Source organism: Penicillium hispanicum, assembly GCF_028827665.1.
Source record: "Penicillium hispanicum strain IBT 35686 chromosome Unknown utg000001l_segment0_segment0, whole genome shotgun sequence".
NCBI classification, from domain to species: domain Eukaryota; kingdom Fungi; phylum Ascomycota; class Eurotiomycetes; order Eurotiales; family Aspergillaceae; genus Penicillium; species Penicillium hispanicum.
In genome coordinates, this window is record NW_026623193.1 from 146,133 (window position 1) to 173,505 (window position 27,373).

General features: G+C 53.4%; 8 protein-coding genes across 8 annotated transcripts; 3 read left to right on the forward strand and 5 right to left on the reverse strand.

Moving 5' to 3' along the window:
* Positions 1 to 1,013: 1,013 nt before the first annotated feature.
* N7459_000059 (uncharacterized protein) lies at positions 1,014 to 2,730 on the reverse strand (the record flags this gene model as incomplete). The annotated part of the gene is made up of 4 exons (XM_056939244.1): positions 1,014 to 2,020; positions 2,080 to 2,164; positions 2,217 to 2,332; positions 2,388 to 2,730. 4 exons carry the CDS (start codon positions 2,728 to 2,730, stop codon positions 1,014 to 1,016), a joined length of 1,551 nt encoding a protein of 516 aa, XP_056803524.1.
* A 418-nt stretch (positions 2,731 to 3,148) lies between these two features.
* Positions 3,149 to 3,599, forward strand: N7459_000060 (uncharacterized protein; the record flags this gene model as incomplete). The annotated part of the gene is made up of 2 exons (XM_056939245.1): positions 3,149 to 3,309; positions 3,389 to 3,599. The coding sequence occupies 2 exons, from the start codon at positions 3,149 to 3,151 to the stop codon at positions 3,597 to 3,599; spliced, it is 372 nt and encodes a 123-aa protein (XP_056803525.1).
* A 2,534-nt stretch (positions 3,600 to 6,133) lies between these two features.
* Positions 6,134 to 7,613, reverse strand: N7459_000061 (uncharacterized protein; the record flags this gene model as incomplete). Its single annotated transcript, XM_056939246.1, has 6 exons — positions 6,134 to 6,595; positions 6,648 to 6,844; positions 6,902 to 7,019; positions 7,095 to 7,126; positions 7,187 to 7,303; positions 7,574 to 7,613. 6 exons carry the CDS (start codon positions 7,611 to 7,613, stop codon positions 6,134 to 6,136), a joined length of 966 nt encoding a protein of 321 aa, XP_056803526.1.
* Positions 7,614 to 9,670: 2,057 nt separating this feature from the next.
* Positions 9,671 to 13,629, forward strand: N7459_000062 (uncharacterized protein; the record flags this gene model as incomplete). The annotated part of the gene is made up of 5 exons (XM_056939247.1): positions 9,671 to 9,849; positions 9,909 to 9,999; positions 10,061 to 12,637; positions 12,688 to 13,002; positions 13,054 to 13,629. 5 exons carry the CDS (start codon positions 9,671 to 9,673, stop codon positions 13,627 to 13,629), a joined length of 3,738 nt encoding a protein of 1,245 aa, XP_056803527.1.
* Positions 13,630 to 14,647: 1,018 nt separating this feature from the next.
* Positions 14,648 to 18,164, reverse strand: N7459_000063 (putative nuclear serine protease HtrA2/Nma111; the record flags this gene model as incomplete). The annotated part of the gene is made up of 4 exons (XM_056939248.1): positions 14,648 to 14,824; positions 14,890 to 15,087; positions 15,147 to 17,447; positions 17,538 to 18,164. The coding sequence occupies 4 exons, from the start codon at positions 18,162 to 18,164 to the stop codon at positions 14,648 to 14,650; spliced, it is 3,303 nt and encodes a 1,100-aa protein (XP_056803528.1).
* A 646-nt stretch (positions 18,165 to 18,810) lies between these two features.
* Positions 18,811 to 20,198, reverse strand: N7459_000064 (uncharacterized protein; the record flags this gene model as incomplete). The annotated part of the gene is made up of 2 exons (XM_056939249.1): positions 18,811 to 19,568; positions 19,991 to 20,198. The coding sequence occupies 2 exons, from the start codon at positions 20,196 to 20,198 to the stop codon at positions 18,811 to 18,813; spliced, it is 966 nt and encodes a 321-aa protein (XP_056803529.1).
* A 34-nt stretch (positions 20,199 to 20,232) lies between these two features.
* Positions 20,233 to 21,092, reverse strand: N7459_000065 (uncharacterized protein; the record flags this gene model as incomplete). Its single annotated transcript, XM_056939250.1, has 2 exons — positions 20,233 to 20,982; positions 21,054 to 21,092. The coding sequence occupies 2 exons, from the start codon at positions 21,090 to 21,092 to the stop codon at positions 20,233 to 20,235; spliced, it is 789 nt and encodes a 262-aa protein (XP_056803530.1).
* Positions 21,093 to 25,545: 4,453 nt separating this feature from the next.
* On the forward strand, positions 25,546 to 27,280 carry N7459_000066 (DUF2841 domain-containing protein; the record flags this gene model as incomplete). The annotated part of the gene is made up of 5 exons (XM_056939251.1): positions 25,546 to 25,563; positions 25,625 to 25,832; positions 25,898 to 25,964; positions 26,015 to 26,421; positions 26,484 to 27,280. 5 exons carry the CDS (start codon positions 25,546 to 25,548, stop codon positions 27,278 to 27,280), a joined length of 1,497 nt encoding a protein of 498 aa, XP_056803531.1.
* Positions 27,281 to 27,373: the final 93 nt, after the last annotated feature.

Here is a 27,373-nt window from a genome sequence, read left to right on the forward strand (position 1 = left end):
CCATGATTGGTTCGCCCGCTGCGTTTTACGGACGAGAGCCCTAGTATTCCATTTACCATGGATCACGGATTGGAATATAGTATCTCTGTGATATGTTTTGCGTACTTTAACTATATTCCACCTCAATTGATGAAACCCGCCGTACATAGTTGAAACAGACAGGTTCTCATCCACATATATAGCAGGCGACGGAACAGGCCTTGCATAGGCAGCTCCCATAGCATTGGCGTAAGCAAATTCTGGGAGCAACCCTGGAGTCAATCTACAGCATATTGGCGTAAAAGCGATGTCCGCATATCTTGTATACTGCTGGAAGCGCCTGTGCTTCAACGATCTTACCTGGACTGCTGTTCTCTTGGGCGATTCAGGTGATGTCTGCGCAAAATATACCCCTCTACAACTATGAATCAGATATAGTGATGTTCACTTAGAAGCATATTGATGGGCAATATCGCAGCACGGCGGAGAAGCCGACAGTATACGTTGCTGGACTCAACGGCATTGAAATAGTATTAACCAGGTTCCATTATGCTGTAGTCGGAAGTCGATCACCGGGTTGGGGCTAAAAGTGTGGGGCATCAGGATCAGGAACACCTTTAGAGAGTAAGGGGACGCCAAAGATGTGGAACTCCCAAGGTCAGGACTCTGCACTAGGATCGCATCTACCTTCGGAACACTATGTAGGTATTCTCGTATCCCAGTCTCGACGCTGGCAGTCACATAAAGAATTCAGATCAATAGTCTAAACTTGTGAATCCAGTGTAAGAAGGTCATGACCAAGTATTTGCAGACTGTCTCACGGTTTTCTTAGTCTGCTAGTCTAACAGAAACTGAAAGTACATATTCAAGCAGCAAGATTCTCAACACCCAACTCCAGAGACCTATGGAATCCAACGCCATCCCCGTTCTATTGCAACAAACCTCCTGAATGAGTAGGAAAAGTGTAATAGCTGTCGCAATCCTCGAAAAAAAGAAAACACCTCGCCAAACACCACCCAGGACTTTGTGGTCATTTACAGGGAAGCCCGTCTCTTGTGGTCTCCCTGTGGGCCGTTCAATAACGCTTTTCCAAGAGGTGGCCCCCAAGCCACGTCATTTATGGACTCGTCGTCTAGGCCGTTGGCTTCTGCCTCCTGCATGTGCAAGTGGAGCAGAGCATGGGCAGCCTTGACCTCGCGAGCGAAGCTGGCCAAGACTGGAGCACGATCTCCGAGACGTGCTCGGGTTGAGCGCGAAGGATTCTTCTTAGCCTTGCCATCTGGTCGTCTGTTGGGCTCACGATAGTCTTCATCGTTGTCATCATCGTCATCCAGCGAGTCATCCATATCTGAGTCGCTAATTGCTCCCGAACCGAGCATGTCCGAGCCATCCACGTCGTTTAGTGCCGTGTTTTCATCGGCGCCGAATGAAAGGCTGTCTGACTGTGAGTTGGACGAGAGATCTGTCTCGGACTCACTGTCAACAGTACCATTGTTCTTTGCCTGGCGGCATCTCGTGACGCAGGCCAAAATTTCTTCCGAAGAAGCGACCTGCCGCTGAGAGACGGTCCCTGAACTACGAGGACCGTTCACCGGCGTGAAGCTGTTGTAGACAGGACTATGAGGTGAATTGCAGTATGGCTCCAGGGAGGAGTCCCTGGCACTGCCAACGCTGTCTGCGTAGTTGCGACGATTGATTTTCGGGTAGATTTGACGAGTAGGCCGGAGGTCCTCGGTATCGTTGAGGTTCAATACTTCTTGACCACGCTTCTCGTGCACCATAGAAGCGGATGTGGCCAATGCAGCCTTTTTGGGGCTAGCTTTTTCATCTTTCAGCTCAAGAGAACGGTACAAGTCTGCGGTCTCTCTAGCTTTTTCCACAATGGCGAGGTCGATGACCATGCGGCCGAAATGCTCCTTGTCTTCCGGTGGCACACAAATAGAGGGAAAGTCCGTTCCAAAGAGCGGTGTCAGAACGTGTCGAATCTTCCAGCAGAATGTGGCAGCTACCGCTCGGGCTGCATCGTAGGGCATCCAATAACCTGGCAAGAAAAGTATGAGTCTCCAGGGCATGACATCGAGAAAAGAATCTCCGACATACCTTGGGCTGCAAGTGCTCCGCCAGTGATACTGTGGCAGATGTCACGTAGGCCCGGATTAGCATTGAGCACTTTGCCAGGGGCAGTCTGAGAGAGCGTGTTAGTGTCTCAGGTTCATTCACGGGCAGAACGAGCTTACCTTGGAGTACGCGTTGCATTTGAATAAGTGAGTGGTACGGACAAGTCCAATGTTGTAGTCCCACATAATGGTCCAAACGGTTTCCTCTCCCGGGATCTGGAACGTGTATTGGAAGACTAGATGAGGTCAGTATCTGGGAAGAACCTCATTATCACGAAGACTGATACCCACCCTGGAAGCTCTCACGACCAGTTCTCTCCTGGAATGTCTTCTTGTCACTTTGGTAAGGAATGTTTCGAGGGTACTGGGCGATTCCTTTCATGGGGTGCAGCTTGTACTGGCGATGGATCTGAGCCAGCTGCTGGTCACGGTCCTCGCAGGGAGGATACCGGACTACACCCTGGGTCTTGCCAGCACGGAACACTGCGGCGTCCTTGGGCAGTTTGACCTTCCTCTCGGGGACCGAGGATGACATTCCCGACGCTGCAGGTGATGGTGAGCGAGGCATGGGCTGAGATGGAGGGGCGTGGGAGAGCCCAGGAAGCGGGTTCAGAAGATCGCGAATCGACGCCATAAATGAAGGTATCTCAACGTCAAACTCAAGATGAGCGTGAGGAAGGGAGGGAAGTAGAGAAAAGAGACTTGAGAAATGAGGGAAGAGAGTCGCAAAGGATGATGGGAAGCGCTGGTCGAGTGGAAGAAAGATGAAGGAAGTGTGGTGGAACAAAAGGCGTTTTCCAGAAGCTCCCACAAGAGACATAGGCCAAGCGAGACACACACACGCTGCCGCGGTTTGCTATGGACTCACGGCCACTTGTCTTTGTCCTGGGTTTGACCCAGATGGCTTTCAAGAGGGTGAGTACAGTCGCTGTTTGTTCTTTTCTGGCAAATCCCGGGCTCTGCAAGATGCTCGATGTCTTCTGGAGACGGGGAGGAGAGTGAAAGACGACGAAGGAGAGGGAGACAGCGGTGTATATCGGATGGGCGCTGGGATGGCTTCGGAGATCAGCTCACCTCACCGATCTCATCACGAGGCGCTTGAAGTCGGACGAGTCCCCGTGGGCCTGTTTGTCTCGCCCAACTCCAGCTCCAAGCAACGAGGTCTGTTCCCCTCCATCGTGGAGATCTTCGACTCTGGACTGACCGCCATGCAGTGTGCATGCTGTCATTGACATTCGCCATTGATGCCCCTGGGTCCTTGGGGTGAGACACCTATGTCTCTGGGCTTCGAGGCCTCGTTTCACGGCCGCTGCTGCTGTGGGTACCCAAGACCTGGAAGTCCAAAGGAACGATGTATCGGTGGAAGCTGTTTTGACACCATGTGGGTATCGTGGCATCGCTCATGAGGCAGAAGCTGAGCGAGTGCTGGCTCTGGGCCACCGCTTTCTTCCAGGCGTTTATGCATGCAAACAGACCCTGTCGGCAGTGTGCGCGGCAGATTGAGACCGACAGGTTGTTGACAGCCTCCCAATCTTCCTTCTTTTTGCTTCAGGGCACAATGCAATCATCAGCATCCGTTCTCGTCCGAGAGTATAAGAAATGCAATCCTATATGGACAGGGTCCCATGTCAAGTCGTTGGCCCCGGCATCGATAGAGCTGGCAATAGGGTGCTGCAGCAACCGGAGAATTAGGATGACGACCCAACGGCCAATAAACGGTGGGATGGCCTCATGGCAGCTTGACGAGGGCGTCAAGGAGGTCTGAGACCTCGGCAAGCTGCAGGGTAAGTTATTCCTTGTACGTCGGGAGGCTGCATACCTCGCTGGCGAGTTTTTCTGAGCCCGGGAGCTGCATCACTGGAAAGCGGTGTTGCGCCCCGAGATAGACTTCTGACCGGGTCAAAGATGCTGGTCGGGCAAGGGCCTTTGGGAAGCACGCCATGCGAATCTTCCTCGCACAGGAGGTTGTGATGCAGCTTGGCCAGGGGGTGTTGAAAACGACCTGTGGTCTTTCAGAAGCTGTCTAGGAAAAACACGGGGCTCTCTGAAGTATGTCTGAGCATCAAAAGCACAAAGACACGAAAAGACCGCCATTTGCGGCTCAGAACTGCATCGCATCGCAAGTGGATCCTTCAACAGTGCAGGAAAGACCGGAGAAGCTTCCACGCTTCCATGCATGCTTCTCTGCATTGCTCTGACACATTCGTGGCAGAAAGATACACCTTCCTCCATGCCTGTTGCGACTCAGGTTGTCTACCCTGGCATGCCACACTGACTGACCCTCTGGTCCGTTCTTCAACGTTGGCCCCATTGTATCCACTTTCACCATGCAGTCTAGATCCTTGATAGGTACAAGGGCGGCCCCATATACCAATTGGAAACTGAAAGGCATCTGGCAGCCTAAAGCACAACATAAACGGTGCATATAGCAGCTCCTGGGATGCATTGCAATTCATCGCGGAGTCGAGGCCACATACGCTAGAATGAGTGAGAAGACGTCACGACCAGCCCAGTCGTCCGGCAGTATTGCCAAAGGATTCTCGGAAGAGTCTAGAAAAAGAGGTCAAGAGAGGTCAAGACCACTGATGTCTGAGACAGTCTGGCAATGGTTGGCCGCCCTTTGGGCCCAAAAAGAGCGGTAACCCCGAGCATGCGTGTACATGGTGGTGATTGGTCTCAGCTTTGCACCTTCTGGAAAAGGGGTATGAAGGTTGGGGTTCTCAATGGAGTTGCTGCTACTAGGGCTCGGGCCCATCATGGCAGTCTGCTCGAATGATGCATGAGCGGTATGTGCTGGTGCTCTTCTGCTTTTTCATATGGATGTATGCAAGTTGAGCAAGCTCAATCCCTGTGACAGGTTCATTACGCCAGAGAACAGTTGCTCCTATGAATCTACACCAAATTTGAAGTATAACTGGCCCCCCAGATCTGCAAATGAGCACTCGAGACTCGACGCCAGGAATCCGCCTTATCACGCATCTCAGTCCAAACGAAGCAGCCCATCTGAGCTGCAAGGACTGGTCCTCGATGCATCTAATACTGGGGTATGGTCTCGAACTCCATCCCTTTGCATGAGCACACTTCAAAGAGCTTTTCGATCACACCATTGGCAACCCAGCCCCGGAATCCACAATATTGCCGTGCATTTGTACAACTGATCCCGAATCTGGGGTGAAGGGTAGCCGGAGAGGACGGAAGAGCGATCCCGAGCCCTACTAAACAAGGCAAGTCTTCGAGCTCGAGAATGAAGGATCAGATCCACCACTGGCCGGTCCGAATCGTGATGCGGAGAATGGGGACCTAGTGGACCGGGATGAAACTCAACGGCGGCCTTGTACGGCGCGAGGGCTCGTTACTCATGCGGGAGAGCGATGCCTCAGCTGCAATGCGCGCTGCGTGCAAGGCCGGGTGCAGGGCCGAAGTCAACAACTGCCCAAGTCGGTCGAGTCGAAGGGGCTGCATATTGATAAAGGGGTACAGTGCTGGGGGATAATACGCTTATGAGGCTAACTGGCCTCTCATGCAATCACTACGGGAGAATTGCCAACGTCCCTTGCAAGAGGCTTGAGGACTGGTGCACTGCAGGTAAGACCTACCACAGCTCGCTTGTAGATGAAGAATGCATCGAATTCATGAGATTCTCTTAGAATAACTGCATTAGAACAATATGAACCCGAACTGAAATAAACAAAAGGGAGGAACGGAAGAAAAACTGAATTGACAGATAATGGTTTAATGCAAAAGATGAAGGGTAGAAAGAAGAGAAAAAGGAACACCAGAGACATGAAAATCAATCCATCGTCCGAGCGTTCCTCGTGGGCTTCGTTATCGGTGCAAATGTCAAGGTTCAAGGCTCATATACGTCCCAATGTACCTGAAAAGTAGAAAGTTGAGCCCTACCATCAGTCTCGCCTGCAGGTAAAACATCCCCGTTGAGAATCAATAGCCCGAAGCATATTGCCATTCTCATCGAGTGGGTCTGGTCTTTTTCGTTGGCTACCACCAAGCATCATGTTCCAGTGTCAAAACATGGCCTTTTACGCAGCCAGGAGAGGCTCGCGTTCCGCGGCTTGTGTTGCGGGCTCGGTCGACTCCACAGACTGGGCCACAGGCTCAATCTTGGGGGCTTCGGGAAAGTCCTCAGTCTTGATCTGAGGCTCCGGGGCGGGCTCGGTCTTCACCGGGGTGGGTGCAACCTTGGTCATCTCAGGAGAAACAGAGCGACGGCCTATGTACTCCTGAGCCTTGTGGCTGTATTCGCCCACGTACTGCTTCATCAGGCCGGTGGCGTGGGAAGTCTGCTCACCAGCCAAGTCCTTCAGCTGGTTGGTCTGTGCGGAAATGATGTCCTGGATGTTGGCAATTTGTTCGTCGATGATCTCGCGGTTGCTGATGTACACGAGCGGACCGAAGTACGCGGTAGTCACGGCAATCACAGTCAGTCCCCACAGTGGGATGAAGCGGATCAGCCAATAGCCAGTGAAGGCAGCGAAGAAAGCCTAGAGACTATCAGAAGGTCCCTTTGTATTGACTTTCGAGTATATGACCTACAGCAACAGTGTGGATTACATTCTCAGCGAACAGAATACGCTGGAACTCGATCAGGAAGAAGTCCAGTAGCTGCGAGAGGTCCTCAAGCACAGCCTCATGGGTCTCCTTGGGGATAGTGTAGTAACGGCGGGGACGGAAGGAACTGGCAACGCCCTGCTTGAGAATGACATGGCCAGCAACCTCAACAGCAGCGGTCACTGTAACATCAGTTAGCTACCTTACCCCCACGACTACAAGTCACGCGACCAACTCACATCCTAGCGACATGTACAGGAACTTGAAAGCCCAGCGGAGAAGAGGCAGGTAACGGGCAGCAAAGATGAAACCAACGACGCTGGCATAGGAAACGGCGGTCGCACGCGGTTGTTCCCACTGTATACCAGAGGCGTCAGTAACCATCGCACCACAACAGAACGACGAAATTTGCAGAAATCGGAGACCACTTACGCTCAGAAGACTGTACAGCAAGGAGTGATAGTCTGCACAGATGCCTAAGCGTCAGCCTGGTGTTATCATCGACATCCTCGACGAGCACGTACGGGTCAAAGGTTGGCCATTGGAGGTGGTAGTTGAGGGGGTGACCCGGGAGTTTTTCAGGTCGCGAAACTCGCCACCGGTCTTGGAAGCCTCGGTCTTGAGGTTGTCAACTACGGGGCCTAGAGATAGAAAGTATTAGATGGATGTGCTTTGGAACCACGGCGCCCCCTGCACGCGACCCGTGTAATTTACCCCTTGTCACCACGTCGTTGAGACCTGAACCCAGAGGAAGTCAGGGTCAGTTCGGGTTCATTCGGCACAGATGAACAGGGTAAATAGCAGGAAGAGGGGGCGACAGGTAGGATACTGCAGGGTAAAAAAAGCACTGGTCAGCATCGTTCTGTGGGACGGACTCGAATTGAGTCGGGTGTTTTGAGCTCGTACCTTACTGCCTGTGTTAGGGTAGCTCACATCACCAGAGTCGGCCATGGCGCGTCAGATGAGATTGGGAGTAGAGTCACCAAGAAATGTGTTTGCTGATGGGGGAGGGAGTGGGAGAAGAGAAGAGGAGCGATAAGGGCAGAATTGTTTTGGTGTGATGCAACCACTGTCATGTGCGCCGCCAAGGTTTCCGGCCGAACACCAACTGATGATGTCAAGTCAAGCAACAACAAGTGTTCTCTCGCTGTAGCGGTCGGGGCGGCATCTACAATGTTTCTTGCTGAGGAATCTTTGACGCAGGATTGGCATGCCTTTGGTTAGCTGCCAGGTGGTACCGCGCGTCCTTAACGCCCTTGTCTGGACTTGAATCCTCTCAGCAACTCCGCGATCCTCCGCATACCAAGCATCTTTGCCCAGTCAGGATGCACCCAAAGCACAGCCAAGACCTGTGCCTCTGCAGCTGCAAGACTCGTCTTCTGTCCGTGTGCAGTGCATCCGGACAAATTGCTCATGAACCCCGAAGCAGTGGAACGCACACCGGGGAAAATAATCTCTCGCGAGAACTGCATAGCAGTGTCGACAACGTCTTCGACGATGTTGCTGACATCTCCCTTTACCTGATTGTCTCCTCTAGATAGGAACGGTTGAATTCGAGGCTTTCCCTTCGGACTCCCTCGTTACTCCAACCGGGGAGGTCAGCTATGAAGTACGGATGATGAATCGTCGCGCGAAATGGTGCAAAGGGAATCAATTTCCAGTCAATCACCTTCCATGCCTTCATTCAAGTGACACAGAAACTGAACACTGGCAATGACTACTGACCCTGCTAGTCGAATTCCCTCACCCAGTATGATGTTGCGGGCATTCAAATTGCCATGCGTAACCTCAATCTTGTGCTGGTCCACGGCTTCCGCACAAGAGAGAATCATCGACACTCATAATCAGGCAACTCACAATATCTCCGCATTATGGTCTTCCTATCCGGTGATAGAGGTCCAAGCTGGCTATCAAATATACTGAGCAGGAGGCCTTTGGCATAGGGATCAGAACTTGCAGAAAACTCCATACCTGCAACAGAAGATCCGCCATGACACCGAGCAATCAATGGCACCTCGTTGCGATCATTTACGAGTTTGGTCCGACCAGCCGCTCGCCCTCGATCTGCATTGAATATAAGACAGGTTGCTTCGCTAGGATATCCGAGGCTCATAATTAGGGTTGCCGCCATCTGAGGTATTGCAATAACGTTGCGGAGCGTGACTCGTAGGTCCAGCTCTCTGGATCTCGACAGACTCGAGCGGCCCAATATGATCGTTCGCGAGCACCATCTTGAATACGTCGTGCGACCCACCACGATGCGAGTTCTCATCAGTAATGCAGTATGGAACACTCAGATGAAACCCGGATACCTCCGCCAGAATTGATCAGAGCTCGACTATTAAGTGCAAGTCATCGTGGCTGGAAGCTAAGCAGGGTATTCCCCAGTGCGTATGGAGGGAGACCGGTCAACGTCTCGGTTGGCCTGGGCATGAGTTATTGATAAGGGAAGTGCCATGTCCTTTGTTCCTTGTACCACTGTCTTACTCTGCCGCGCGCCTGGCAGACGAGGACCCGCCCTTTCCCAGCTGCGTCTTAAATTTTCAAGCCAAACACGCCGGGCGATGGGAATACCTAGGTAATGATCTCATTGTGAGTCCGCGGGCGTACAGTTCATCCGCTGATTCCTGTTGAGGATTCAAGGCGCGATATGTGCGGTCTTCTCTGTGATTTGCCTGACGACCCTATCGCTTTTAGTTAATTCCATTCATTGGATGAGGAAACTACTGGAGAAGTGCATAGATGTAGACGTAGAACTCAACGGGGAAAGCCCGTCGACCGCCATACCGGTCACGTGACTTGATACGCGTTTCCCCGTTTGGCTGTCTGTTTTGATCCTCGATTGCACCTCCATTCCCGAGCCCACACCACCCGCCACGGCCTTCACGACTCTCCCCCGACCTTCATGTGTGACCATTGACGGTAGCCGCTTTCCACATCTCACCCATCCTTTCTTTTGGCATCCGTCACATCTACCGAACCCACACCCCCGGCGCGTTGTTTACATCATGGCTGCCGGCGGCGCGAGGGCACAGAAGCCCGTCGGCTCTGCCGCATGGATTGCTTCGGAGAAAGAGAACATGACCGACCTGGTCAACCAGGAGATGGAAGAGGTGGAGTACCCTGTTCGTCACGAGATGGCATGGTTGAACGAACATATGGCCGAGATCTTCTCTAAGGGCCAAGCGTGAGTCGCGATCGGTTTGCCGTGGTGGGCATTGGACTTGGCGCTGACTCCCACCCCAGAAATTTTACAGACGTGTTTAAGACGCCTGGAAAGATGAGAGGAAAGACCCCTCGAACCATTCGGAAGCGCACCGCGGAAGAAAATCGCGTGGTGGGTTTGATGCTGCTGTCGATGTTCCGCGACTGATGCCAAGCTAACACCTTTTCTGCAGCCACTGAGCGAGATTTTCTCTTCTGCCCACAAAAATGTAGAAAACAAAGCGAGTTCCAGTCCGTTCGTTCATCGAGTGGTCTCGAAATCGACTGCTCCCATCACCATGACGGCATCTGCCCGTCCTCAAAATGCCGCAAATGTGTCACAACCGCAATATCCAGATCTCAGCCAAAACTTGAACTCATTTTCGAAGTATAACACAGACTCGGGCTATCATGGGTTGACTGATGAGGACGAGATGGTTTTGCCGGCCACACAGTCAGACACTCAGGTGTCCACGCAGCCGATGGAGGTGGATGAACCTGTGAGCTCAAATCCCCAAGTGGATATTTCCATCAGCCAGCAGACTACGGAAGATTCCTTCCATTCAGCCCAGGAGAATGTTCGTGCTCGCGGAGAGACTGTTGAACCTCCGAACCCGGACCCAACTCCCACGCAAGAGCGAACCATGCACCTCTTGGACACGCTTCCCAAGGATTCAGAGCCAGAAATGAGCTTAACGCCCACCGCCAAGACACAACATATGTCTAAGGCAAATGCTGATCCACAAAAGCAGCAAGACAGACCAGGAATTCAACAGGAAACTGAAAGCAAGCAAGAAGACGCTGTTGTAAATGCCAAGTCTTCGCCGATTAAACCTTTGACCACACAAGCGCTTGCTCCGGAAGAACCAGAGAATCAAGACGTCGAAATGGAGGAGCGCGCCAAGGAGGACGCGGTTCTCGACGGTTTTGACGATATTGGATCCCCCTCCGACGGGTCCACTCCGGAACGTCCACTGGTTCGAAAGAGTAGTTTGAATTTTGCCTCTTTGCCGGCACGAGAGCCTCTGACCAAGAGTATGGGCGGCTCGCGCCTCTCTCGTACCAGCCACATCGACCTTTCAAAGCACAACAATTCCAACCGTACCAGTTACTTGGGCAGGCAAATTGGGGGTCAGAGGATGACTCAGGCGGCAGCAGAGGGCAATGCTGCTGATTCCAGTGCAATGGCCATGGATGGAGAAAAAGAAGATGATGAAGACGTGGATGCAGACCAGGCTAGCAAGTTGCACAACACAAAATCGACCCAAAGCCTCCACGAAAGGATTAGCATGCTTGGCAAGCTCCAGCCATCAAGGCCCAAAAAGTCAATTCCGGCAATGGCAAGTCTTTCGGGGGGTCAGATCTCTTACCCAGATCTCCCACCTCCCAAATCGGAAGCAAGACTCCAATCTTCGAGCCCAAGAACTCGAGAAACCCCTGCTCAGGACCGTGATGAAGACGACTGGATCAAACCTTTGAGTCCTCCCCAACGATCCAATCTGACAAAGAGCAATACTACGGACGTTATGGAGAAGCTCTCCGAGGCCGATAAAAACCAACATAGCGGCGAATTCGCTACCCAGGAGCAACGTACGGCAGAACCCGAACCTCCCAAATCATCAACCTCGATTTTCTCTTCTCCTCGGTCACATGGTCACCAACAGAGTGCTTCCACGTCAAATATTCCGACAGAGGCTTCTACCACCCCTACTGGATCGCCTCGCCGTTTCGACGGGCCTCTGAGTGCTTCCAAGACAAGATTGCAGTCGATTATGAAAACGGCCAAGGGCTTGTTCACAAGCACTGGCAGCACCGGAAGAGTGGAGAGCTCGCCTTCGGAACAACCATGTGTTCAATCCCAACCCCATGAGCGAACGAATGCTGAAATGTATGAGCGCAAGCCTGATCGCTCTGGATCTCAATCTCGACATATCTCGAGTCCCAGTCCATCACGACAAGAGGGCCGTCGCACCCGAAGCTCTACAGAGAAAGAAGAGAAACGACGCCAAAGGGAACGAGAAGAGCGACAACAAGAAGAGGAACTTCAACAGAAATTGCGGGAACAAGAGAAACAGCGCGCGATGCAGCTTAAGGTGGCTCAAGAAAAGTCATCGGTGGAACCCGAAGAAAGAACTGTCCCCAAGCCAACGCAATCTCAGCGTCAACAGTCGCGGGAGCCTGAGCCAGCCTATGCAGGATCAAGGAATGCCGCTCCGCAGTCGAAGCTAAACGACCGACGCCCTAAGCCAACTCGCGAGCCCGCTCAGATGCCCAAACCTCAACCTGTCTCTATCCGTGTAGGGAGTACATTGTCTCGGCAAGTACCCATGGCATCCTCGGTCTCTTCGAGTGTGCAGGACAACGTCCCTGCCTCAGCTCCTGCTCCTGTGTCTAGGCAGTCAAATTTGAAGAAGAAGGGCAGCAACACCTCTTTGCACACGGCCTCCTCGACCAGTAGCTTCAAGACCTCTGTCTCCAGTCAGACACAAGCGCAGCGCAAAGCTCATCTTGCCAATGAAAGGAGAAGAGAGCAGGAGGAACGTGAATTAAAGCGAAAAGAGGAGCAAAAGCGCGAGCAGGAACGCAAGCGGGCCGTTCAGCAACAGCAGGAGGAAGCCCGTCGGCAGGAAATGCGGAGTCGCGCTGAAACGGAGCGCGAGCGCCGAGAAGTATCTGCACAAGAAGATCCCAGGAAGGCTGCCATTAAGAAGCGTCAGCTGGAAAATGCTCGGAGGCATGAGAGGCAAGGCAGCCAGCAGGCCAACAGAGAGGTAAGAAAATACCTTGCGAAAATTTCAAAGATGTTGCTAACAGCAAGTAGGGACCGATGCTACAGCACGAAATATCTGTCTTGAAGTCCTCTCAGCAGAACGACCCCGGTGCTTCAAGACCACCTTCAACTTTGGGCTCTATTCAACCCTACAATCGACCAATCAACCCGCCTGCTCCAAACCCTGCCAAACCACCCAAACGAGGCCCGGAAGAAGAAGCCAGTCAACGACCCGCGGTCAGAAAGCCGAGCAACGTGCATGGTACTAGTGAGGGTAAACGACTGAAGACTGACGACGAGCCGGGTCTTATGCAGCCTGTTCGTGCCCCAATGGCACCGCCGGTCCGCCATTCGAACATTCGCAAGGTAAGGCATTGCTCTTTGAGTAGCTTTGGACGAGCTCAATGCTAACTGTAGGAATTCGCACAGCCCTCTTTGTTCAATCAAACCCCTATGGCACATCCAACCGGCTCCTCGATCTTCAAGGCCGCTCAACCGCAGCGGCCTGCTCACCCGATGGTGAAATACACCAACGGCAAAATCCCCTTTGCCGAGCCCAGCCAGGCACCTCCGCCAGCAGCACACAAGCCTTCTGCGTCTAGTTCTGTTCAGCGTGCTCTGCCACAAGCCAAACCATCTCCCAAGTACCCGAGCGGTGAGAACATCCACCTCCCGGAGATTGCCACCGACAGTGAGGACGAAGACGACTCGGACTCTGAGATGTTCCCTGTGCCAAAGTGGGCGCAGCCTAAGGAATTGGAAGGCCTGCTCCGACAGCAGGACGGGATGGAAGTAGACTCCATCTTTGGGCCGATAGCGCCGTTCTCTCTTGAGGAGACCTTCAAGGCAGACAAAAAGATCAAGAAGTACCGCGACCGCACCAGCAGTGCTAACTGGTCTGGTCCCGATGGACTTACGCAGGAGGAGATCAAGAAAGACCGCGCCGATCGGCAGCGACTGCGTCTTAACGGCGGGTGGTCATTTCAAACTTGAGTGACGGTGCCGCACGTTGGAAGTTGGACGTTGGACAACTCATGGATTCGCGTCTTATATTTGAACAGCAGAGGCAGTTGAGGAGCAATCCTTGTTTATCGGGTATGGGCATTTGGCGTTAAGGTTCATTGATTTATCGGCGCAATCTTGTATTGTCACCGTCGGGTCGTTCAGACTGACTTGGGCGGCATACCAAGCATCCAGCAGGGCATATGATCATTAATTGGAGCTTTTCAGAACTGTTGATTGCGATGCTTTACAACTATAGGATATACCTATCTACCCGAGGCCGGTGCTTGCGTGCTTGCTTTAAGTCTAGGCATGTATGCTAGATTAAGGAAATAAGGATAGGTACTGGGTTAGTGCTTATTGATGTCTTTTCACTCCTGTAAATATCTCAATCATAGAACCATTAACGTGGGTGTAGTACGTCGTATCTAGCATCATTGGTCTAGTGGTAGAATTCGTCGTTGCCATCGACGAGGCCCGTGTTCGATTCACGGATGATGCACATTTCCTTTTTGGTGACCATTATATCAAATTCCTTTAGCATATATCTCCCTACTTGTAGTTAGGTAGAACTGCCTTTTTGTCGCCCTAAAGAAAACATAACTGAAAATTCCATAACCATCTGTCGGCCATGAATTAAAATATTGTCACCCGCCGGTAGCCACGGAGTGCCATTCTATTGAAAGGACTTCTCAAGATCAGAGACATAAAAAGCCAAAGACTTTGAATATCCACTAAACCGGTAAACATGAACAGTTATCAAATTTCGAGTGGCCCTTGCTTTTCTCTATATTAACCAACAGCCATTATCTGTTTGTTCTCTCGAGGCCCTGTACCACGAGCAAGATAGCCGTTACTCATATACTCACTCGACCATCAGACCAGAGGTCAATCACGGGATGTACAGGACGGGAAAGAAAACTAATCGAGAAAATCCCTCAAACCCGAGCCTGACCTGGTCGCGCCGCCGATCATGAAATATAATACAGGACTACCTATCTAATGGAGTTTACTCCACATCGGGCTCTATATCGCTGCCACCTCCTTCAAAACCTTCGTCCATCGCGTCCGGGTTCAGATTGGCAGCATCCGGGGCGACGCCGAGCTTTGCATCAGGTTTATCGTAGGAGACAGTACGCCAGCCTGCTGGGACTGATGGATCCTTGAGGTACTCCGACATGGGGAACTGTTTCACGATCATTAGAAACATAGGCGGTACAAGAAGGGGCCCACTGCATGAAGGAGACTCACGTAGTGATCGTTCTTTTTCATAGTGACCACCCACGGAACGTTGTCGAAGGTCACCGCACGAAGACGAAAGTATGTGTTGTCGGGGATCTTGCGCACTTGACTGACGAAGCTATCAAGGTTGGGGGTTGAAACGCCATTAACGGCGGTGATGAAGTTAGTAGGTGCAAGGCCGTAGTGATAAGCCGGCGAACCGCGGCTCTGCAATCATAATCAGTCACACGAGAAACGACGACTGCCGGTAGAGAGACTTGACTCACCCTGGCGCTCACATAAACTTCACTGTGGAGCTTGGAGATCTGCTGGCGCACGGCATGATGGGGCTTCTGCAGCACAGCGCCGCAAAAGACGACAGCACGATCTGTTTCCAGATCCTCGGTGGGAACGGTTGGAACTTGAATCCGCATCTCCTGACCGTTACGGACGATCAACACATCCAAGACTTCCTTCTCATACATAACATCCAACTCGGAGACACGGGTGATGAGCTGGCCATCCAGGGTAAGAATGATATCAGCCTCCTGGAAGCTGTCCACAGACGACACGAAGCTCGCCGGTGGGCAGTCGACCTTGCGCACCATGAAAAGCTGGTGACGCGAAGGGTTGGCCTGCGCCACTTTCTGAATCCACTCCTCTGAAACGCCCATGATTCGGGCCTGGCTCATTTGCACGACATAGCTTTCCATGTTCAAGATACGTAGTTTGGGAATGACACCCTGTTGAATCTTGGAAGTGACCGGAAGGAGGGATGGAGTGGCAAAGCCAAGGTGGTACTCAACGTCCTTGTGAGAACTGGGAGTACGTTCACCAAGATAGTTTAGCCACAGAGCTTGCACGACACCGTCATCCCCAATCAAGACACCGTTCGTGCACTGTCCACTGAGTCCAGTATCCACGGTGATGGCGTCCAAATTGATTGCGCGGTATCGAGGAGCAGACGCATTAGCGGGAATAGAGACAGTAGTGATATCCGTGACAGCTGTCTTAGCAACGACAATACGGAAGTTCTGATTGAAACCGACGAAGATGGTATCTTGTCCCTGCTTGATGTAATCCGAGCTGAGACGAGCACTTTGCACAGGTGCTTGCACCAGAGTGGGGTCATATTGGACGATGGTGTAGTTCTGAAGCGGATGCAGGAAGACAACCTTGGCGTTGACGATGATCGAGTCGGCAACCGTGACGTTGATATCACAGAGATCATAGGGTACAATAGCCCTTGACACGACCACCAGGCCTTTCTCTGCGTCAATAACCAGACCGAAACCAGTCTTCTTGGCCTGCGGATAGCCATCAAGCTTTAGAGGCATAGTGCAGGACACTCGCACAAAGCTGCGCACAATTTCCGCAGCCGCGGGCTGACTCACACCATCCAACTGGATGAAGTCCGCCTTGCGTGGAATGGGGTTCTCAGCTGGGATGGGATCGGCAATATCGGAGAAGTCCCAGACACCAGCTTCATCGTTGCGGACAGCCAGGCGCATATTGGGATGCCAGTGGCGGTCGACGTATATGATGTTAGTGCCCTTGGTATGAAGATCTCGAATATGACGGTAGGAGATAACCACTCGCGAGCGATCAGGGATGGTCTTCATGACTTCTACAAACTCATCTAGATTCCGAGTCGGCCGCTTGTCGACCGAGTCGATGATCCAGCCGGACAGGGTGTTTTCCAACTTGAACGAACCAGCTGCCTCACACACGTACACACCACGAGTGGCGATGGCGTAAAGACGCGCCTGCTGGTATGAAAGGTCGTGAAATGTACCTCCTGCAACGGTCACAAATCGATCGGGGGTAATCGCGTGAAGGTCACCGACCTCACACTCGACCTCCAGATTTTGACCTCCTCTTTGGACCAGCAGCCGGACAGCCTTGCCCACGCTGGAGTCCAGAATATCGTCGAGACGAACAAATTGGGTCAGAAGTTCGCCATTCACCTGCAGCAGCACGTCACCCTCTTGCACCTTGCCATCTGCCGGCCCCTCGGGAAGAATGATCTCGGCAGCGAGCATATTAGTCTCGGTAGGAGCGGCCTTGCGCACGATAGCTTCCCAGTCTGGGGTCAGACCAAGACGGCGGCACTCATCGAAAGGTTTCAGTATCCATTGGGTTTGAATGGTGCCTCGTGTGACGGGTTTGTTCTGGCGAATGCATTCCAATGCTCGTAGCGGACGATCCAGCGGCAAGAAATAATCCGTTGCAGCCCCATCGGCACGACCACCAGCCTGCAGGGCCACTGCGTGGCCATCGATATTGACCACAGGACTACCTGAACTACCGCCACTCGCCGCAGCCGCAGCCTGGATATAATTGGTGTTGAAGTCACTGTATCCCTCGCCATACTCAGGTGCATTGCGGTCTAGCCGACTGATCACACCAGACAGAATGCTCAGCTTTTCACCGGCATCGTTTCCAACCACCCGGATCTCCGCGCCGACTCGAGCTGCGTCCGGCTGGAGCTTGAGCTCCGTGAGTTTCATATATCGAATGGCTTTCGGGTCGAACTGGAGGATGCCGAAATCATGCACAGGGTCTCGGTATACAGGTCGGACATCACACTGTTAAACGGATCGGGTCAGTCACCATGTTTTACTTTGCCACACTTTCAATTGCTTGCAGTCATCAGACCACCAACCCCCAAGACTCACCTCCTCATGGTTGTCAAAGATGCAGTAGCCCCAGAAGGGACCCGCACACACCACATGCCGGTTGGTCAGGATGTATCCACGCTCAGCATCGACCACAAAACCAGTGGCCTGGCTACTCATGGAGAGTTCTGTGTCAAAAGAGCAGGTTTGACAGAAGTGGATAGAGACGACGCTCTTCACGACCGCCTCGATCGTTGCTTGCCATTCTGGCGAGTCCGCCTGTGCAGGACCAACCGCTAGCATGCAGCCAGCATCGTCCTCGTCCCCGACGTCATATACGGTTCCATTGGCTGGGGTAGAGTCGCCGGGTGTCAGGACCGAACCCTCGGGCTTGAGGTGTTTTGCAGGCCGCTCCGTCGCACCAGCGATAGCACTGCGCTTGCGCTTTGCACCAATGTCACCGTTCGCGTCCATGGTGCTGGCAAGTAGCGACGGGCGAGTCGGAGAAGGGCAGGTAGAGTGAAAGAGAGACGCTCGAGGGGGTGGCGGAGGACCTTGTTGAAGGAAGGAAAGACCACGGCGCACGGCAGGTGACCAGTCGATAGGGGTGTAGAGATAGACCGGAGCAACAAAGACAGGCCAATGCACCAAAGTAGCAGCAGCTTGCCCGCGTCGCAGCAAAGACATTCGCGGTGCAGAGATGAGGCGGAGAGGAGGAAGCGAGCTGATTGGGCGGCCCGCTCGTTCACACGATACGATCCCATGCCTGGACCACGCGCGCCTCAGGGACGATCGACACGGATCCTTGGCATGCGGCATGATGCGATCATGACGGTGCATTGCTTATACTCTAAAGGCTGGAAATTACGGAGGGGTACCTTCGGACAGAGATGCCCATGTTGCTAGATTGGAAAAGAAGAAAAACAGATGGTGATAATAACAAGCGTCGTAATAAAGAAAGGCCCAGTCGATCGGGCATGGTCTTTCCTAAGACTTCTCGACATTTAGAGGGGTGCACCCTGCTTCTCCAGGCTCTTTCACCCGCGGTGAGCTCTGGAAGCGATAGAACCAATAACGGCCGAAAACCTCCAGGGACTCCCTGATCCGCATCGGACGGCAGGCGGGTAATTCGTGGTAGAGCGGGATGGATGGGAGGCGCCGTCCCCTAGGCTGCAATGCAGGCTATTTGGGGGGGGGGGGCAGTATTGGCGATGGCACGCATGGCTGGTGGATTGGATAAGGTAGATCAATCGAACCCTGCAGCTGTGTTGCTCAGGTTTTGGATTCTTTTCCCCCTTTTGGAACATAGCAGCACAAACCATTCCCAAGGTCATCAGACAGCCGACTCGGAAGCCGGAGAAGGACTGGGCCCCCCGTTGCCTATCGCCGTTGCCGGGCTAAGCTTCTGGGGCGTTGAGGCCTTATTTGGGCGGGGGAAAAGCTCGTTCAGCTTGGTGTAGAGCTCATGAAGAGCGGGCAGATTCGGAGGGGGCGTCATGATCGCTGGGGCTTGAGGAGCACCAGCACCCGACTTCTTCGCGCGGTCGGCGATCGTCGCCAAATACGCCAAGTTGGCCTGTAACCGTCGCATGCATTCGATATATTCCGGGCTTGGCTTCTGCGCCGGCGGCTTCGTGGCATCGGCCGCCTGGTCGGCGGAGGATGCGTTCGCATCCGCATTCGAGGCCGGGCCTGCCTTTCCAGCACCCTGGAGATTGACCACCTCTTGCAACAAGGCTGAGTTGATGTCCAGCAGCGTCGTGACACGGGCCTTCTCACGTGCCACCGCCTGAGCTTGCACCTGGGCATGGGCCTGAGACTGGGCAGGGTTCGGGGCTGGTGCTGCCGGTTGACTTCCTTGATTCATTTGGGCACCGGGATTGCTTGGATTCACACGTGGAGAGTTGATCTGGGCAGGTTTTGGCTGGTTGGCCAGCAAGTTGTTGGCATTCACCGACGCCATGTTCTGAGCAAAGGTCTGCGCAACAGTGGAGGGTCCGTTCGTTGCCTGGCTAGGTTGGGGGAACTGATTTATGTTTGGAGGCATGGGAGGTTGGGTGAATGGCGCCGAGAAATTTTCCATGGGTGCTGCTGTCGTATTAGCGGTCATATTCAAATCAATCCTTCAAATCGATCAACAATCAGCGTGCCACCCAAAACCCCTCCACAGCAGATAGGACGACGATGACCAAGAATGGCGGCGGTGCGACCGGCATGCCAACCATTGAAGCGATAGTGGGCGCGATTAAGGGATGATTTGTCAAAGCAGCAGGCCTCCATTGGTGCATCAAGACATGTCTGAGGGAAAGCTGGGAGATCGATCAAACCCTCATTTAGCATTGACGCGTCAGTCACGCTGAGCTTATGAAGTCTCGCACGCTGACGCCAACCGAACGACCCCGCTGGGAAAGGGACACACACAGAGAGCTAGGATAGAGAGAAGGAAACGAAGAAGCGACAGGGAAAAGGAGGGGTGGAAGAGAGTGAGGAGCAGAGCTGGAGTGATAGCGTACCAGAAGACTGAGGGAAGCCCGAGGGCATCATAGCTCCACCAGGAGCGCCTGGCTGCATCGGGATGGCGCCAAAGGAATGCTGCTGCTGGCCAGGCTGGGGTGGTGGCTTGGACTGGGGGAACTGCATCGAGTTTGGGTAGAAGGACATTTGGTTCGGGCTCTGCGTCGGCACGGGGAAACCAGCAGGATAGCCAGCGTTGGGGTCCATCGTGTAATAAGGCGTGCCCATGGCGGGAAGTACTTTAGAAAGGGGGCCGGGGCGTTAAGGTCCAGTTGCAGGTCCAGGTTGGCCCGCCTATGTCCAGGTCGTCTAATCCCTTTGATTGCGTTTGAGTCCAGGAAAGAGGCCACTGGGGAAGCGCCGGCGAGTCTCGATTTGGTATGCCCGCACGGACGAGGATCGCGCTCACGAAGGGGAGAGAGCCGGAGTTCCTCGCAGGAATCCAGGGATGAGCGGCTCGGGAAATTCGCGGGCGCTGGGTGGGAGACAACAAGGAATCTGGAGCATGAAAGAAAGGGAGTCCAGAAACCAATCGATGCCAAACAATGATTGGCCAAGAGGACGGCGCAAAGGAGTGCCAGGGGTTGCTGGAACGCGATCGACTGGCTTTGATATGGGGGATTCGGAGCAAAAGACAGATTTTGGTGGGTTGCGGTCCGGATTCAGAGCGATCAGCCGTGGGCGGACGGGCTAATGCAGCGGAGCCTTTTCGGTCGGCCAGTGGAGACACTCGGGCCCCCGACGTGGACTGGCGGTGGATTCGGGTCTGTGACGAAACGAAGACGAGGAAGAGGACGTTCAGGAGCGGATTGGGGCGACGGCCTGTATCTGGTCCAAAAGCCGCGGCAGACGCGAGACGAAGGTGAGGAAGATGGAACGGACCAGTCACGGGACTCGAGGGCCCTGGGACGGGGGTGGTATGGGGCTGGTACCGGTGCATATTTAACCCGAGCCGATGGTGGGATTGAAGGGTTAGGATGGTGTATGGAATCTGTATTATTCTGTTATAGAATCTTTGCATGTGACTGCTACACTAGTCCACATATGGCCCTGTACACGCACGTGCGCGAGAGCCTCAGGCGACAACTGCTCCTTGAGCATTCGGGATTCATGGGTGCAAGATGTGCCGGACGCAAAACATTTCCACTTCCCAGATCGGTATCTGTGTTCCTGACAGTTGCGGACTAGGTCTTCGAATTCTCGAGTATCGCAGCACGGAGTACGGCATCTTCGGCACACGCACACGCACACACACTCACACACACACACACACACACACACTCTCTCTCTCTCTCTCTCTCTACAGCTTCAGCCGCAGATGCTGCGCCACCGCTTGGGTGCTAAATGTGGCGCAGGCAACCATTCCAAGGTTGTCCCCGGTTCAGCCTGGGCGCCTCTCTATGCATGGCCAGTCGGAAACGAGAAATACATCATCAAATCCCGCGGAAGGGCTTCCTCGGCCCATCTGTCGATCAGACATGACGGGAAAGAAAAAAAAAATCCTCGTCTCCAAACCCACAATGGCCAAGACCGTGCTGCAATCGGTTTCATCAATCGATAGCAGGAACCGCACGTTTGCAAACGCAAAAAGAACAATTCCAAAACGGAAACAGGAGGCATATAGAAAATCATATGAAGAGCTGACACTGGGGATGACGGACAGACACCTGCCATGATTGAGCTGAGTTGGATTGAATTGACATGTCTATAAGTGTCTCCATGTGCCACCTTGGACTAGCAGCGGCGACTCCGAGCAGAGCTGATTTCGAATGAGACAGAAAACTAGTGCGTTGAGCGGTCCCTTCGCAGCTCTCTGATCTGCAATACGACCTGCAACCCTTAGAGAGGACGGTAGGCATGTGATGCGGTGCTTTTCTCTGCGATGATCCCATCGATTCACAAATCCCCGAATTCGAGGTTCGCTGGAACGGGCAACTTGCAGCTCGCTAACGAGGAGGCGCAGTGGGCCAGGATTTCACTGTCACCACTGGCTCCCTTGTCGTTTTGGAGGGATCCATTTTTCCCGGATTCCAGGAAATGCACGTCGGAGATCATTTCCTTGTACGAGCGACTCGATAGTCCGGACGAGCGAAAGGCGGCAATTCTAAGGTGATTTGACAGCCCCATCAGCCAGCCACGAGAGAAACAACCACCGGAGGTAGATTTCCGATCAGGCACAGCGACGTCTCTGGTTGCCTCCAACTTGGGGTAGACGGGCATCTCAAGTTAATCATGATGGATTTTCAGGACCCCTCGCTGTCATTGCTATCGGGGCCGCCAGGATTGATGCATCTGCTTTCACCTTTTTTTTTTTTTTTTTTTTTTTGTCTTTTTCTGTTTCTCCCCACGTCGCGCGAATAATGCATGAGCCAAGTCACCCGTTTCATGTTATATCCAGCCAATACCAACCCAGACTATGAGCTGCCTAGGTCATCCATCAGCACGATCGGAAGGGTGAGTATGTATACGTGGATATGTATACAATATACTGTATGTATACCACCACCACTACTGGGAGAAGATGCAGACTATCCACCAACAGGGCCCCGCTCTGCACTTCAGTCCACACCGCGGTGCATGACTTGCAGCCTGGCGAATTCTGGCCTGCGTTCTCCGTTACCGTTGAATGAAGGGGGCGAGAGGCACTACCGGAGCACAGTGATGCGTGAAAACTGTGACCTCGCGGGCCAGACCGAAAGGCTATCACAGTCGGAGCTTCCCATGTTGAATGATTTATTTAGTCGGTTCGTGGACCGAGCCCTTTCAGGGCAGCCTTATTTCCTCGGCCCGTCTCCGCCACCAGCTGCTTATCGGAGAATGATTGCGGTGAAAAGCCCTGATTTTCTCCGAAATAGGAACGAGCAGGAACAAGCGAGGGCGCTCTCTACCTCCGGCACCAGGATCGACCGATGGGCGACAGATGAGTGACAGCGCTTCGGCGGGGTCCCGAACTCGGGATTTGAGCTGTCTGTGGACCGGCAATGCGTCATCATGGCCCCGACTATTGGTGCCAGTATATACTACTCTTGCCCGCCAGTCTTTCTCTTCTCCCAATTGCGAGCAACCGCGACGAGGCGACGCGAGGCGAGAGGGCGCTCATCGCGATCACACTCTGGGCCTCGTGAGGACCAGCCAGGTCTCGGCAATCCAGCCGCTTGGGACTGATGGGTCCCATCCGGCCGAATCCAGTACAACCGACCAACTTCATCCACCTATTTCACCCTCGAGTGGCAAAAAAAAATAATAATCAAAAATCGAACAGTACACCCTATCCGTTAAAAACTATACCCACTCGCCCGGGGAATTCCTTCTCAAAGCGGTGATGGCGTTGCATATTGGCTCTCGATGTGGTTTCAGCTCTCCTCGCGGGGGATTCCCCCTTGGAACTTCGTAAGCATCACCTCTGCTTCGGTGAAGAGCGAGGTTGATCGACGCTAGCCAGGCTCAGCCACAGTGGCGTATATGGATCTCCATTGTCCTTGGCGAGACTCGGAGCGGATCCGCATGAATCTCGGGTGCGAGGAATCGAAGGCAATTTCAATCTCAACACGCCCCTGGGGCTTCTCCCTACCTCCCACTGGGCTGGCAAGCTCATTCGCCATCCCTGCTGCCTGGATTTAGATCTGCCACATTGCGTAACTGTGCATTTCTCTGGGGGCATTTGGTGTCCTGCACAGGACCTCCGAGTGGAGCCCGTGATTCCTGCCCACGGGCTTTGCGAGGTATCGGGGTCGCCTATAGACATACAGCAAATTCATGCAGATCGCACCTGATTTCCTATTTGGGTCTATCGTGAATCCTGCAATCGATAGATCGCCTCTGCTTTCTTGTCGGGAAGTAGATCACCGCCCTTGGCTGGAATGTCGACCGCTGAGATAACGGCAAGCTTTGTCAACAGAACCTGATGGATACATCGGTAGCATCTTTTCACGACTGAGGCACACCATTTTTGCCGAGACTAGCGTGGACAATAAGCTCATAAGTGTATCGTCCTGCCGACGAGGGGCGAATCCACAGCTCTGGAGAAGACGGTTGGGCAAGCGGCAGCGGTGAATGTCCGTAGCATCGTTTCCAAGGTTAGTATGTCATGATGGCCCAACCCTAGTTTCAGCCTCGGCTAGTGGCTTGACCATTGCATGAGGCTTACGAACAATGGTAGTGCGGATCGCCACCCACCAGCCCCAATGGTTCGAGGCGCCGAATCTGTCTCATGTCAATGATAGCCACACCTGAAAGAAGTAGGAAGCAGCGGGTCCACTGAGGACTGGAAGTATCAGCCATGTGGATGGCCGCGGGTATCGTACAGAAAGATCTGGATCGTCTTGCATATAGGAGAGAGCGGGCCGGCGCAACGAGGCCGGTTGTGGACCAGGTCCCCAACGCTCCTGAACCGATCTTTATCTGCTAATGGAAACCGCCACACCGGTATTTTTTTTTCCACAGGCTTTTAGGCTTTCGCTTAGGCGCTTTGAGACGTAGGCAATGTCAGATCCTAGTGCGGCCCGCAGGGGGAGATCTGTAGGGGCTTCTGCCGGCCGAATCAGTCTCGATGCAGGATGCACGGAGCGTGAATAAGAAAATCCAGATAAGAATCCTAGCGGGATAAAAATAATCAAAAATAAAAATAAAAATAAAAACCAGTCGAAGTTGATAGAACACAAGAGGCAGCGGGTTCGTACTTCCATTATTACCCAACGGCCGGCATCGACCTGCATTCCAAACCCCCATCACAGATGGGCGTAATGACTAGCCTTGCTTCATGGTGGTTTGAGCCGTGGTTTCAAGCCACACGATTGAGTTGACCTATAGACCTAGTCGGTGTCCACCATGAGCAGTATAGCATTGCCATGTCTAGACAGATCTTCGTCCAATCTGCGTATCCATTCGCCGTTGACCGGGTTCTCAGTGGTTCTGGTTCTGACACAAAGGCTCCCAGTGTACTCACGAGTACTGGCGACAGGTGACAGTGCATGGTGAGAGCCGTAGATGGTGAACATATGATCATATGGTGACCGTGCCGGTCACAGCTCGCGAGCTGCAGAATCACTGGATGGGGTTCGGATGGAGAGTGTAGGGTAAGGAGAATTCCACCCGGCAAAAGGTAGTGCGTGGGCTTAGCGGCCCAACTTGGGGCCGTTCATACTCTGTACTTCCATACGTTCGTCCGTGCTTTGGATCTCACGCAGCTTCCTTCTCCTACTGATTTCTCCACACTGCCCTTTTTTCTCATTTTCATTTTCATTTTTTCTTTTACTCTCCCACAGCCCGTGCTTCTACGGACCAGGAGTCCCGGCGACCCTGGTGGCTGAGCGAATCGACTATAAATCTCCGTGGCAGATCCCCAGAGTTGCGACTCAAGTTGCTCCTGGTGGGACCGTAGCGGTTAGCGATCTTTCTCTTCGTCGTGGCCGCCCAATGCTGCTGTGTGCTCGTCTATCATCCGACAGACATGCTCCTTGGCTGTAAGCCCTCCTTTTCTTCCGTCTATTTCTGCAGCTGGATCCCCTTTGGCCCCGACTGCCACCCCAAGAGGCTCGAGTGGAAGCCACAGTCCATGAGTCTGTGCTCCATGGTATTCTCGCCATCTCCTGAAACCAGCCAGAACTGGGCCCAACACTGACCAACCTGAACAGGAGGCTCCTATCATGCAGAATCAGCCGGAGGAGGAGCTGGCCTATCCACACTTTGCCCTCATCTATATCGACCGGGATGGCATCCTGCGCCACGAGGCCTCCCCCTCCATCGCCAACAGCCGCGAGTCCATCCTGTCTCCGCGCGTGACGGATGCATTTCTGAGAGCCGTGGCCATGTCGACGGAGACCGGCCAGTCACATACCCCATGTAAGTCCCTGCGAGCTCACATACCCCACGGTGAAGACTGGACGGGGTTGGCTGACCTGAAGCAGTTGCGCCTGGTGCACCACCGTCACCCCCACCAATCGCCGTCGGGGGGAGGCACCTCTTCCATCACCTGTGGGCCATAGTCCTTATGGTGTACAGGTCCCAAGCTCCGAGCGGTATAGGCAGGTCGTTCCTGTTCCTCAGGGCCCGGCGATTCCGCCGACCATGTGGCAAGCTCACCGGGAGCCTTGGTCTCCCTCGGCCAGACAAAACCCACAACAACCAAAGAGAACGTGGAACGAAGACCTCAGCATGACGAGCAACCCGAAAGCACTGATTTCTATCCAAGACAAAGATTTCCTGCGTCGGTACTACGAGAAAGTGTTTCAGAATCTGCAGCAGACGAATTGTCGCGTTCTGGCCAAGGCCTACGTTAAGCTGGTCGAGCCGCGCAAGCAGGTGAACTACCCATATAATGGGCGCAAGATCGTCGCCGGCAGGACTCAGCAATTGGACCCAGATGAAACCAAGCCGCCGTGGTGGCCGTCCGGCGTAAGCCATCGGGAGCCCGACCATTTGCCCAAAGCCGGTATGAAAGCATTTCCTCTCCTGTACAGTACCCTCGACCGCTCACTGATCATGGTTGCAAAGAGCGAATACGACTCTTAGTCCATCTCCTTTGCGAACTCCGCACCAGTCATGGAATTACCGCCCGACGACTTAGAGAAGCAGACCAACCGATTCGCCGACAAATCTCACCGGCCGAGCGATTACAGTTACTGGACGAAATGTACCAGGTGCGCGAAGAGGAGGAGAAGGCTCTGGAAAAAGTGAAAGGTGGGGAACATACGGAATGGTCGCTGTACTCAAGGAGAGACACTCATCAAGTCGCAGATGGCGAAGCCCTAGTGTCGATTTCTCGCGCGAACCTCCCCGATGCCGTAGAGGTAGCCGTCAGCCAAGTGGAAAGCCGCCGGAAAAGCAGCGCGACCGACGAAACCTCCGACCAAGAACCGAAAACGGAGACCATGTCTATACGCAGTCGACCAGTCCCAAGCGTGAATATCCCATCGCCCGTGTTTGTACCCGGCCCTGGTGCAGATGCTTTCGCGAACATACCTCCGAATTCGATTCCCACCACCCCGACCCAATACATTAAGCAGGACCTCCCAATACACACAGCCTTTGACACGGCAGAAGGAGCGTCCATGTCCGCGCAGGACCTGAAGAGGAAACGCCAGTGTGTTGAGACAGGCCTGCCGGCGACGACCAGCCCCACGTCTCTGGCGCAATACCACTCTCCTATTTTTGTCGGATCTCAGCCATTCATGAATGAATCCTATGATAACCTTCAAGCTTTTCAGCATCAGATGATCCCGACTACTCGGCCGGGCTCATTTGGGGAGTCCATGGATGCTAATATGTTCCCCTATTATTTTGACGGTTGAATGCGAGGCGTTGTTGTCGGTTTTCTTTTATATGCATGATAACGAATTTCCTTTATATATTCAATATGACCAGACGAGGCAGAATGGCCAACG